Genomic DNA, 11,671 nt, shown 5'->3' on the forward strand with positions numbered 1-11,671 from the left:
TAAATCTACATTGAAAATTTAACCGCCGTACTTTTATTTTGAGAAGTCCTGTCTCCGCGAATATAAATTTATTGTAGCGACCCCCTGGAAAAGACTGAGGATACCCCAGCATAAATTATAACGAAACGGGAAAATCCGTGTCGTTACAATGCTTAATAAAAAAAATGCTAAAAGTCATTTGTAGTATATATTTCAATGTACTGATCAGGCGATTAGCTTAAGTACTAAAGAAGTAGAAGTAGTTCTCACATTGTTAACAATTCGGTTAATGTTTCTGTATTAGTTTTGTCGTTCGATACAAGATAAAATATCTAATACTCATACCTATTGTAGACTTTTTCCCACTCTACAGGGAATTAAATATTGTTCTGCATTCTTATTTAACGTGCGCTTCAAGTATATATATGACTTTTTATAAAAAGAGTTTATTTTTTAATTGATCCATTAGGTAGGTTCAATAGAAAGATCTCTATGAATGTTAAAGTTTGTGATTTGATACACAATTTTATATATCATTCTTAGAATTTTGATTAGAAATTTTCACAGTTCCTCAAAGGTGAACTTAGCTGCATTACTGAAAGGGACACAACCTTATAGCAAAGATGGTCTTAAGTCTTGATTATATTCTCTTTCTGAAGAAGAATTGAAGATAATGTGTACAAACTTTTTGCTATTATTGACGAGTGAAACGATTTGTGTATATCCAATTTTTAAATATCTATAAGTTTGGTTATATCTTTATCCCATAATAATACTTTCAAATATTTTAATTATATAAATCTGAATCTCATATTGGGATAGGTATGATAAATATAAGTAGATGGATAATTTTTTATAAAAGTCAAAACTATAACATATTTATTACAAAAATATATGCAACACAATATTATTCTCAAATAAGATTAAAACATATTTCAATAAACTATTTCAATATTAAAAAAATGTATATAAAAAGTATAAAAGTTATTATGTTAAATTAATTATTTGCAAAAAAACTACAAATTTCTGGAGATGCCAGTATCAATGAAGTTAGCAACGGCAATAGCACTACAGTGAAGATTTGGATAATCTCTACCACAGCCATAAGTCCAACTTAAATGACCACAGTATTCACCTTTGTCGTTATAAGTACCGGAACCATAATCATTTTTACAACCACCTGAATTGGAGTTGATCGTACAGTATTGAGTTCCAGTTAGTGGCGCAATATAAGTCAAACAATCTTCTTTTTTCATTGCCCCGAGATTAGTTTTGCGTAAAACATTTGAATTTAGTCCATTCTCACTTATTTGTCCCCAACCGTACTGTGTCATTACATCATAAACTTGAGGAGGTGAAGTACATCTAACAGCTGGCACAACTAAAGCCGAGGTGAATGGTTTACTTAATCTTACCAAAGCTATATCAAAGTTGTAGGTCTCCTGGTCAAAGTTGCTGGAATAAATCATTTTATGAACTGGAATAACTTCGCCAGTTTCACGCTGATAAGTTTTAGCACCATGAACGTCCAGTTGAGCAGCGGTGTGTGGCTTAGTACAGGTGGCGGCAGAAGTGCAGAATTGCTTATGAATCATTGTAGCACCGCAAAGTAACTTACCAGATTTGTCTGCTAAATATACACAGGATGGGCAGTCTGCAATAGTTGTTGGCTCTCCGTTGACAATTTTAGCCTGCCCATATACAGCTTGGAAGAATCCAAGGATTAGTACAGATAATAAAAAAAGATTTTTGAAACACATTTTAACTTATGTTGAAGTAGATTGCAACTATAATAACTTAAATTCTTTCACCACTTTTTATACTAAAACCAAAAAATTAGTTACCTAATAGATAAGCTTACCAAGAGATTAGAGTGCTCTTGATAGCATTTAAAACAATTAAACAATTGTCCAAATACGCAAAATTAGTTTATGTTCTCATTTTTGCATAAACAAATTAAACCTTAACCCAAATTTGTCTTAGTCTTAAATTTATCACATGTGTTTATTATATTTTGGTACATATTGTATTCACTCGGATATAACTATGCTTATATAATATATTAAAATTGGGTTTGCCTAATTTGCATGTGGTATACGAATATACTAAGTAAATAAAAATTGGCAAGGCTATAAACTTTGAAATAATAACAGTTTTGTGGAATTAAATTTTTGCACATGAGACTTAAATATATAAATATATATGTATGATATATATAACTAAAATCTTATCTAACTTTAGTAGTTAACAGTTTACAACTGACAACTAGTAAAAGCAGTGACAAGATCCAAAATTTGGTATAGGACAATATTTTGATATAGCAGCTACAGTAACCTGTAGAAGGAAGCTTTCAACTTCCAGTTAATTAAATTTAATTACATATAGTTTTTATATTGTTTCTTGGTATATCAGTATAATAACATTTATATCAACATGGTTATTAAATGAAATAACATTCTACATCTATAATAAGTGCAGAAATTATAATTATAAAGATACATTCGGTTGGCATTTAGATTGACGGTTCCAAACTAGATGACTAGACATTTTGTTTTAATAATTTAAGTCAAAGTGGCATCTATCAATTCTCTATTAAAGATTTTAACTACATTCTAAACAATTCGAGTATGCCGGGCTGCTACCATTGGCTCGGCTATTCACTTTTAAACTCAGATAAGCATAGATACCTGGGTACAAGAACATTTTGGGTAACAGCAAAGTTGGTTAGCTTGCCAAAGCAAACACACTGACTGTTCTCTGAAATTCACTCCCCGAATGTCAGTGTCACACACAGAACAACTTAGCTGGCCATCAATTAAAAATATATATCGATAGTTGAAAAAGTTTAGGAAGATTAAGATTCGCGTCAAACTACATTGCCTGTTCTGGAAATATGCAATAAGACCTGGTCTACTCCATAATAAGTTTTGACGTGGCTGTAGCTTTGTAAAAGAGGAGGAAAATATGTCAGTCCGCCTTATTGGCCAGAAGAAAGTGAATACATTTGGGGGCCCTTTTCTTATCGACCTAACAGGGCTGTCATTCTCTAGAAATTAAGTATCGGCCAAGTTTATTGGCTTGATAAATAAGTTCACTTCCACTTATATGAAGGAACCGTATCTGTTCTTTTCAAATTTGTGTATGCGTAGACCGCTTTGTTCTTTAACCTAGTTTCTGTCGTTAGACGAATAAACAATGTGTATATTCGTGGTATCACAACGGACCGCTATTTGAGCTTACGTGGGGTTTAGATTGCAAGGTCACTACTACAACCTAACCTGATCTAAACCGAAAGATGATATTTTTTGCTTAAATAAAGAGTCATTTATAACAATAATCATATCTTTGTATTATACATAAGATTATTAATGAAACTTCTGTAAAGTTACGGAGATAGAACACGATAGGCAAATTCATTGTGTAATCCTATTATTCTATTATATTATAGTTTCCAATAACATTGTATTGTTTATTATAAATGCTTAACATATAAATGATTAAAAGTGCAGTTAAGGATGTATTAATTATCTTCACTATAATATATATTACTCAATAAATAAGTAATCAATAAGTAATCATAATCATGAAACATTTCGCATTATAGGTTATCGATTAATAATATTTCGATATTTGAATTAATCTTAATCGATATTTGTTTCTTTATCAAATATTTAAAGCAACTAAATTGTTTAATTATTTTAAATAAAATATCTCTTAATAGCATATCTGCGGGGCTTCAAAAAAAAACTTTTCGCAATTTATCGTTTAACTATCTCTACTATTCAACAAGTAAATTTTTTCCCAAAGGAACTTAAAGGAATGTAACTTGATTAATGATTTTCAATTTCATACCTATATTTTTCTTTTCTCAAGATCATCTTTTACAGGTACAACCATTTTGATAAATCCAATCAAACACTTATTTATATTAGAATTATATTAGATTCATATTTTACTATTATTCCTAAAAATATGTCTAAATAGTTTACTTTCCCATAATAAAAATTTTTGATAATTAAATTACAAGTCTTCAAGGAAAAATCAATGAATTTTTTATTATTATTAGGACAAATAAGAAAACATTTACTTATGGATTACTTGTAATTGTAGATTGAATCCAACTATTCACTACTGATGCTCTTGTGGCAAGATTAGGATAACCTCTGCCACAACCGTAGGTCCAGATATCTACTCCACACCACTGGTTATCTTTATCAAAATAGCCGCCACCCTCATCTCTGTTACATGCTCCAACATATGCGGAAGTTGTGCAGAACTGTGCATCTGTCTGTGGTCCAATATATTCTTCACAACTTGCTGGTGTCATTACAGAAACCAACATTTGACGAAGTACGTTAGAAATTTTTCCGCCCTCTGTAACTTCACCCCAACCATAAAATGCTAAGACCTGATATGGTTCAATGGGATTAGCGTTAATAACGGCAGGGACGGGTAATGTTGTTGTGAATGGATTTTGCAATTTTACTAAAGATATATCCCAGTCAAAATTTGCAGCGTCAAAATTTGGTGGATAAAATATTTGAGTTACTGGAATAACTTCGCCAGCTTCAAGTTGATAACTTTTTCCTCCATGAACATTTAATAGATCGGCGGTATACGCTGTGGTTATAGTACCGGCAGTAGCAACGAAAGATGCATGAATTAAAGAACCGCCACAAATTTGTTTACCGGACTTGTTCGCCAAATATACACATGATGGGCACGCAGTAATTGATGACACTGTTCCATTGATAATACGAGCTTGCCCATGCACAGTTTGGCAGAAGCAAAATACTAACAGCAAAAACTTCAAAAAAGTATTCAAAAACATTGCTTTTGACTGAATGTTAAGCGGGGCTGTGTTCTAATTTCGTGGTTGTCTGTCTTATATAGGCAATGGAGAGCCCGTTCTGCATTATATACTGAATTTCTTAATTTACAAAACTAACATTTGTGCAAATAATGTAGAATAAAATGAGTTTTTATTCTACATATCTCCGAATAAATACACGCAAAATATGTTTGTTCTCATAGAAACAGTGTTTAAAATTTAAAGGGCTGAAATTGCTATATAAATGTTAGCTTAACTGTGATAATTTACACTAGAATAAAATATATTTATTCAATCAATTTAAAACCCCAAACAGAAGTATCTAATACTGAAATGCGTATGATAGCTGTGCTAAAATGGATTTTTAACTTAGAGTTTTTAAATTTTAGTTTTTATTTATCTTAAAGCTCGGTAGTAAACAGACAAAATTTAAAAGTAGCTTAAATTTTTTTTTCCAGCACAATATTTTAAAATTGTGTTATCAATAAAATAAAATTTTTTATATCTTAAATAAAACTTTTATAAACTTTTTGCCGATATAACAGACCTTTGTGACATATCAATTTATGTTTTGATATATCGCTTATCATTAATAGCTTATAATCAAAAAGATCGCGTGTGCTTTTATTGATGTCCTTTATTGCAAATTTTTCTTTATTGACTCGTTTAACATTAAATTAATAAAATATACACTTTTAATAAAAAAAATTGTACGTTTTTATTATTATTAAAACAAGTAACAAATAAAATTTTTATAAATTATTTGTGATGGCTCTTTGAATAAAAGTGTTAATTTCTGATGCTCTTGTACCAAGATTAGGATAACCTCGACCACACCCATAACTCCAAATATCTACTCCACACCACTGGCCATCCTTATCATAATAACCGCCACCCTGATCTCTATCACAAGCACCTACATAAACGGAATTTGTACAAAATTGTCTTGCTGTTTGTGGTGTAAGATATTCTTCACAACTTGCTGGGGTCATTACTGAGACTTGCATTGTACGCAGTACATTTGAAACTTTTCCGCCCTCCGAAATTTCACCCCAACCATAAAACCTTAGAACTTGATATGGTTCTAAAGGATTGGAGTTAATTGGTGCTGGTACAGCTAATGTTGTTGTAAATGCATTTTGCAATTGTGCTAAAGATATATCCCAATCATAAGTTGTTTGGTCGAAATTAATTGAATATATCATTTTGATAACTGGAATAACTTCTCCAGCTTCTAATTGATAAGTCTTTCCACCATGCACATTCATCGCACCGGCAATATGTGGTTTGGTGCAAGAAGCGGCAGATGCAACAAACCTCGTATGTATAAGAGCAGCACCACATAGTAGTTTACCACTTTTGTCCGCTATATACACACATGATGGGCACGCCTGGACGTTTGTTACAGTTCCATTGATAATACGTGCTTGTCCGTAAACAGATTGACAAAAGCCAAAAATTAACAACGACAATTTCAAAAATGTATTCAATAACATAACTTTAATCTGATGTTTGAGTTAGGCTCTATATAAATATAAATCTATTTAAATTTTTCGTGCTTATATAGGAAATAGACAAATTTTTTCTCTATTGTTCACTATTATGTTTATTTAACATAAGTAACATTTGTGCAAATAATCAAATTTATTTTTATTCTGCATATTTCGAAAGAAATATACGTCAAGGTAGCTTTCTTGTCGTCAAAATGGGTCTTAAAGTGGAAGAGCTCAAGTAGTTGTATACAGTATTATATAAATGTTAGTTTATTTGAGATCATTTAATCATATTTAATATATACTTACTTCATATTTTTAATATAATTACGTGTATATAACTTGTGACATTAAGGCAAGTATTGTCTATATATACACATTTTATTGAGAAGTTCTCAACTGCAAATTATAATTGAAACTGAGCGATATTCAATAATGACACAATTTTTAATCGGTCCAAAACAGATTAAAACCAGTCATAGGAAAACAGAGAGAAAAATCAAATTGTATTGAATTAAAACTGCAAAACCCTCTCATATATTAAATAAATATGTTTTAAACAGTCAACAGTAATAGACAGTAAACAGATTAACTATATTTTATATCTTATTAAATTTTTTGAATAAATTGACTACATATTTATTTAAAAATAGAAATAATTTGGAACTAGAAATTATCTATACCAAACTTTTGTAGGGTACAATGCTTCATATATTATATGCATTAATAAAACTTGTTTATTACTAAATAAATTATATAGTATATATAACATGGAATGACAAAAAATATAAGTACAATTAGCATAAGAATATTGTTTCAAAAATGTTATTAAACATTACCCTTCTAAATTGTACTTCCCACAATATGTAAAATTGATTTTAATATTCTTATGTTCTTAATCGCGTCTTCCTTCCAGAACCATCCGATTTTCAGTTGGATTTTCTTGAAAAAAAATAATTCAAATTCTAAAAAAACATGCTGTATTCTAGATTTCTTCTTAGATATGAGTATCAAGACAAATTGTCACCATGTCAAAAAAATGTCTTCTTTCAGAGAAGAAATAGTCGAATATGTACTTTAACTGTTGTATGATTCAATATGTGGTAACTCAATATACACACAAGTCTAGTTGCATAGAAGTCAAAGACTTTTTTGAAAAATATTGTACTATTTAGTACGAAGTATTAATTTATTCTGACTTACAGTTACATTAAAGAAAAGCCTACCAATGTTCTATCAAATATTTCGAGCAAAGAATTTCATATCCTATTTCTATTTTGCATCTATTTCGAATAGAAAACGGATGGTAATAGTTCGGTATACTTTGAAAATTATTTCAAATTTCTGTTTTAAATTTAATAATAATATATCTTTAAAAATGTAAGCCAAACTACATTCATGGACAGTGCACAATAATTTTAGATTAAATGTTACCCTCACTATTCTGAAAGTTTGTCTTAAAAAACGTATCACACACAGTTCTTTGCAGAACCGTTATAGAAACACGTTTTAATATTCGCAGATATAGTATTATACATTCTGGTGTGACGATTCAGCGTATCTTACATAGAAAAATATTACGCCTGCAAGAGGTTATAAAAATATATTGACCTATTTTTGAAAGCTGACGCAGTTAAAAGCGAATGAATTGACGTGTTAAGTCTCATATATATTCATCATTTCCACAATAACAATAAATAACGATTTTTATGAACAACACAATATCATTTATATATATCTCTACATATGCTTTTATAAAAACTGAAAAAAAAAAAAACCATTATGGAATTAAGCTTTTTAAGAACTTTCAATTCTCATTTACTTCGTAAAAAATGCTCCTTAAATGTGAAAAAATTTTGTCGTTTAAAATATAGCAATAATTTGCCTTACTTTAATATAACGAGCTTGTTCGATAGAAGTTTTCTTTCGGTCACTACTTTTGGATAGCCTTTAATGTAGTTGCATATGGTACTTAGTTTCGCGGTTAATGTTTTTACATTACAAAAATTATTTGTACTGAGACATCTTTTCAGCCGTTTTTAAACCTTATAGTACGTTCCCATTGCCTTTATTAAAACAGTTTATATAATTTAGTTTGCTAATGAAGTTGATTGGCCGCGCAAGGAGCTTTCATGCTTCCAACTTAATTAAGGAAAATTACACAAAAAATGTGAATGCTATGTTGCGAAATATATTTTCCAAAAGGGAAATTATTTAAATTAAATTTGAAATTATTTAAATTTGATATATTTAAACTCGAAACAAAAAGTAAATGAACAAAAAATTCTAATTGCATTTTTTAAATAAATTAATTAATTTCTGTTAACATTACAAAACTAAATAATATCTGCGTACAATTTATGTCAATAAACAAAAGCTCTTCTAGAACTTTCTGACACATAAAAGCTCTTTTACATGTATAAATCAACTTATGTCAATGGAAACGACCAAATCGTTATTTAATTGATATAGTTTGAGTTAACAGGAGTGGGAAACTTTGAATTAAAAGCCTAATAATAATAAGCCTTTCATTGTGTCTGTCTTTGCAAGTTATATGTAGGTATAATTAAAGCTAATGTTCGATGCTCCACGTTTGTAATATTAATGATTATTGATTTTGTTTATGATAAAAAGTGATAGATAATATCAATGTTTATGCCAGGTAGCAGAATATTACTCTACCGTTGCATGTCAACGCACTCTAGTTGTATTTGCTTTTAAAATTTAGATTTTCAAATCAACAATAATATATTATAACATTTTATGAAGAACACATTTTTATTAAAAAAGTTAAATGATGTTCTATATACAATAACTTAACTGAATTTGTAATAATCAAATAATTGTTATGGACATAGACACATCAGGTGTTGTGGTGTCATTTCTTCGAGAGCTGGTAGACATGCATTGCAGGAGATACCAAAGGGTAGGCCAAGTCTAGCTCCATGTCGTCCTATGGTATCTCACACCAAACACATACGCAATATTTTTTAGCAAAAAAAAGAACATTTAGATTAACCAAAAAAACAAATAATTGCTTTCAGAAGGTTTTAATGAAAATATTTTATCAGGCGGATCATACGTCACTCATACGCACCATAATACCATTAAATCAATTTTCCACAAAAAATGACAAAAATTTTTTCATTTTATTTCTGAATGGAATTTATCATTAAATTTTATATAAAAATTAAACTTTTTAGGACGTTATTGTTCTCAGAAGTAGTGTTAATAAATAAATTAATTTCGTGTCAACTTTTATTTTAATTGAAGAATTTAAAATTTTCATAGTGATATTGAGTGTAATGCATAATTGGCATATTAGCTATCGAATTCTCGGGATAGGACACTTGGCAATTTAAAGTACACACCATATAAATCTAAATATTGATGTGCTAAAAAAAATTTCTTCTGGTGGATAGATGAAAATACCGTGGATTTATATTTTTGCAGCGTGTTACATATTTGTACTGTTCGACATTCGACCGACACAGAACCGGACTTATTATGGTCTTCATGATCAATTCAAGAAATTTAATTAAATTTAATTAATATGATTTAATATGAATTAATTTAAAACTTAAGTGCTTTCGATCGATGTTCAAAAGTGTTTCACTAGACAAATAAAAAATATACCTAAACATTTTAAACTCATTTATTTATAAAAATTTTCATAATTGATTCTATATAAAACTTAAATAGATTACATAATTACATTATATAAAAATATGATACTACTTTATTAAAGTAATAAAAAATTATGAATTATTCGCTATAGCTTGATTAATGAAAGGTGCAAGCCTAGCAATACTTGTATATACTCCAGGATAATCAGGACGAGCACAACCGAATCCCCATGAAATAATACCAGCAAGTTTATTATTCAATACAGCTGGACCACCACCATCACCTTCACAGGCATCAGCACCTGGGGCCTTAGCACAAAACATGGTCGGGGTTAACTCATATGACTGCAAGCAATCGTTTTTTGGAATTGCAACAACAAGCACAGATTGTAAAGAATCTGAGTTTTGGCCACTCTCAGTTAATTCTCCCCATCCTAAGACTTTCAAGGTAGCACCGATGGGAACTCCAGTTGTATGTAAATCTATAGTCCCAATATTGGTACCAGTCATTTCAGTTACCAATCTTAACATAACAGCATCATAGTCCAAGGTTACATTATCAAAGTTTGCAGGATATATGATACGATTGATGCTACGCCTGACACCTTCCTCTGAGAATAATTGAGCACCACCTTGTACTGTTAATTGATTAGCTTTATATGGTCTAATACAACTTGCGGCAGAAACAACAAAACGTGGGTTAACTAAAGTACCCCCACATACCAAATTTCCATCATTATCACGTATATTTACGACAAAAGGATTTTCAGCTATTGGCGTTGTTGTACCACCAACAATTCTGGCTTGTCCACGTACTGCTTCGAGACAAGTAAGAACCAAAAGCGCTACGTGTAGAATATATTTATAAGACATTTTCCTCACTTGCTAAATTGGCAATGTTTGATCTGAAGTATTTTAACTTTAGTCTTACCTTTTATAGTATATTTTTTGTGAGTTCTGGAGTGGAAAATTATGCAAAATTACAGAATCTAACAATTGAATAAACAGACTAATAAATAAGTAAATACTGAAATCTATAAGAAGTGGAATTTCCATTTATAACCAAAATGATTGTAATTCTGTTTCTAACTAATTTTATTTAATTAAATTTAATGAAATCCAAATAAGGCGACAGAACATTATGCAATCAATGTCCCACACACGTGTATCACTAGAACAGGTGTATTAATATTTATAAGAAGTAAGTGAAACAATTATGTATATAAAAATACAGTATGTTTCCTTTTATAAACTAACAGTATACTTTAAGACATCGGTTAGTTGACTTATAAGTAATGTTTATGATGGGAATACAGCATATCCTTACGACTCTCCATCCAGAATTGTTATTTCAATGACATTTAATATCTGTTTTTAACAGATAATTTAGAATAATTGTCGTTCCAAATTTAATTACCGTTGTATGATGAAACGAACTAACTTAATTTATATGGAAGCAAATCTTTTTGAGCGACTAACAAAAAAATTTGTTGGTATTTTGAGAGAATGGTGTGCATATTTTCAATTCTCTATATGCACACGGGCAATATAAACTCAATCTGATCGACAAGTATCATTTACAAATTAAAATAGAATAATTCTAACGGTATCAATCATATCTTATTTGATATTCATATTCAAAACCAAATTGCATACTCAAACTAACAAAAATAAAAATTGGTAAGATATATTGTTTTATATGCCATCTCATTGCCCATATATGAGTACCTCCATGACTTCTT

At 29.9% G+C, this 11,671-nt stretch overlaps 4 protein-coding genes across 4 annotated transcripts; all 4 read right to left on the minus strand.

Annotated features, from left to right (window-relative positions):
• Window positions 1-995: 995 nt before the first annotated feature.
• On the minus strand, window positions 996-1,739 carry LOC119681105 (trypsin-like). The gene has a single exon (XM_038094187.1). It carries the CDS (start codon window positions 1,737-1,739, stop codon window positions 996-998), a length of 744 nt encoding a protein of 247 aa, XP_037950115.1.
• Window positions 1,740-4,066: 2,327 nt separating this feature from the next.
• Window positions 4,067-4,810, minus strand: LOC119681113 (chymotrypsin-2-like). Its single transcript, XM_038094201.1, has one exon. It carries the CDS (start codon window positions 4,808-4,810, stop codon window positions 4,067-4,069), a length of 744 nt encoding a protein of 247 aa, XP_037950129.1.
• Window positions 4,811-5,562: 752 nt separating this feature from the next.
• Window positions 5,563-6,306, minus strand: LOC119681120 (trypsin-2-like). Its single transcript, XM_038094213.1, has one exon. The coding sequence runs from the start codon at window positions 6,304-6,306 to the stop codon at window positions 5,563-5,565; it is 744 nt and encodes a 247-aa protein (XP_037950141.1).
• Window positions 6,307-10,046: 3,740 nt separating this feature from the next.
• LOC119673471 (vitellin-degrading protease-like) lies at window positions 10,047-10,830 on the minus strand. Its single transcript, XM_038084752.1, has one exon. It carries the CDS (start codon window positions 10,800-10,802, stop codon window positions 10,062-10,064), a length of 741 nt encoding a protein of 246 aa, XP_037940680.1. The 5' UTR covers window positions 10,803-10,830; the 3' UTR covers window positions 10,047-10,061.
• Between the last annotated feature and the right edge of the window lie 841 nt (window positions 10,831-11,671).

This window comes from Teleopsis dalmanni, chromosome 1 (genome assembly GCF_002237135.1).
Source record: "Teleopsis dalmanni isolate 2A chromosome 1, ASM223713v2, whole genome shotgun sequence".
Lineage (NCBI taxonomy): Eukaryota > Metazoa > Arthropoda > Insecta > Diptera > Diopsidae > Teleopsis > Teleopsis dalmanni.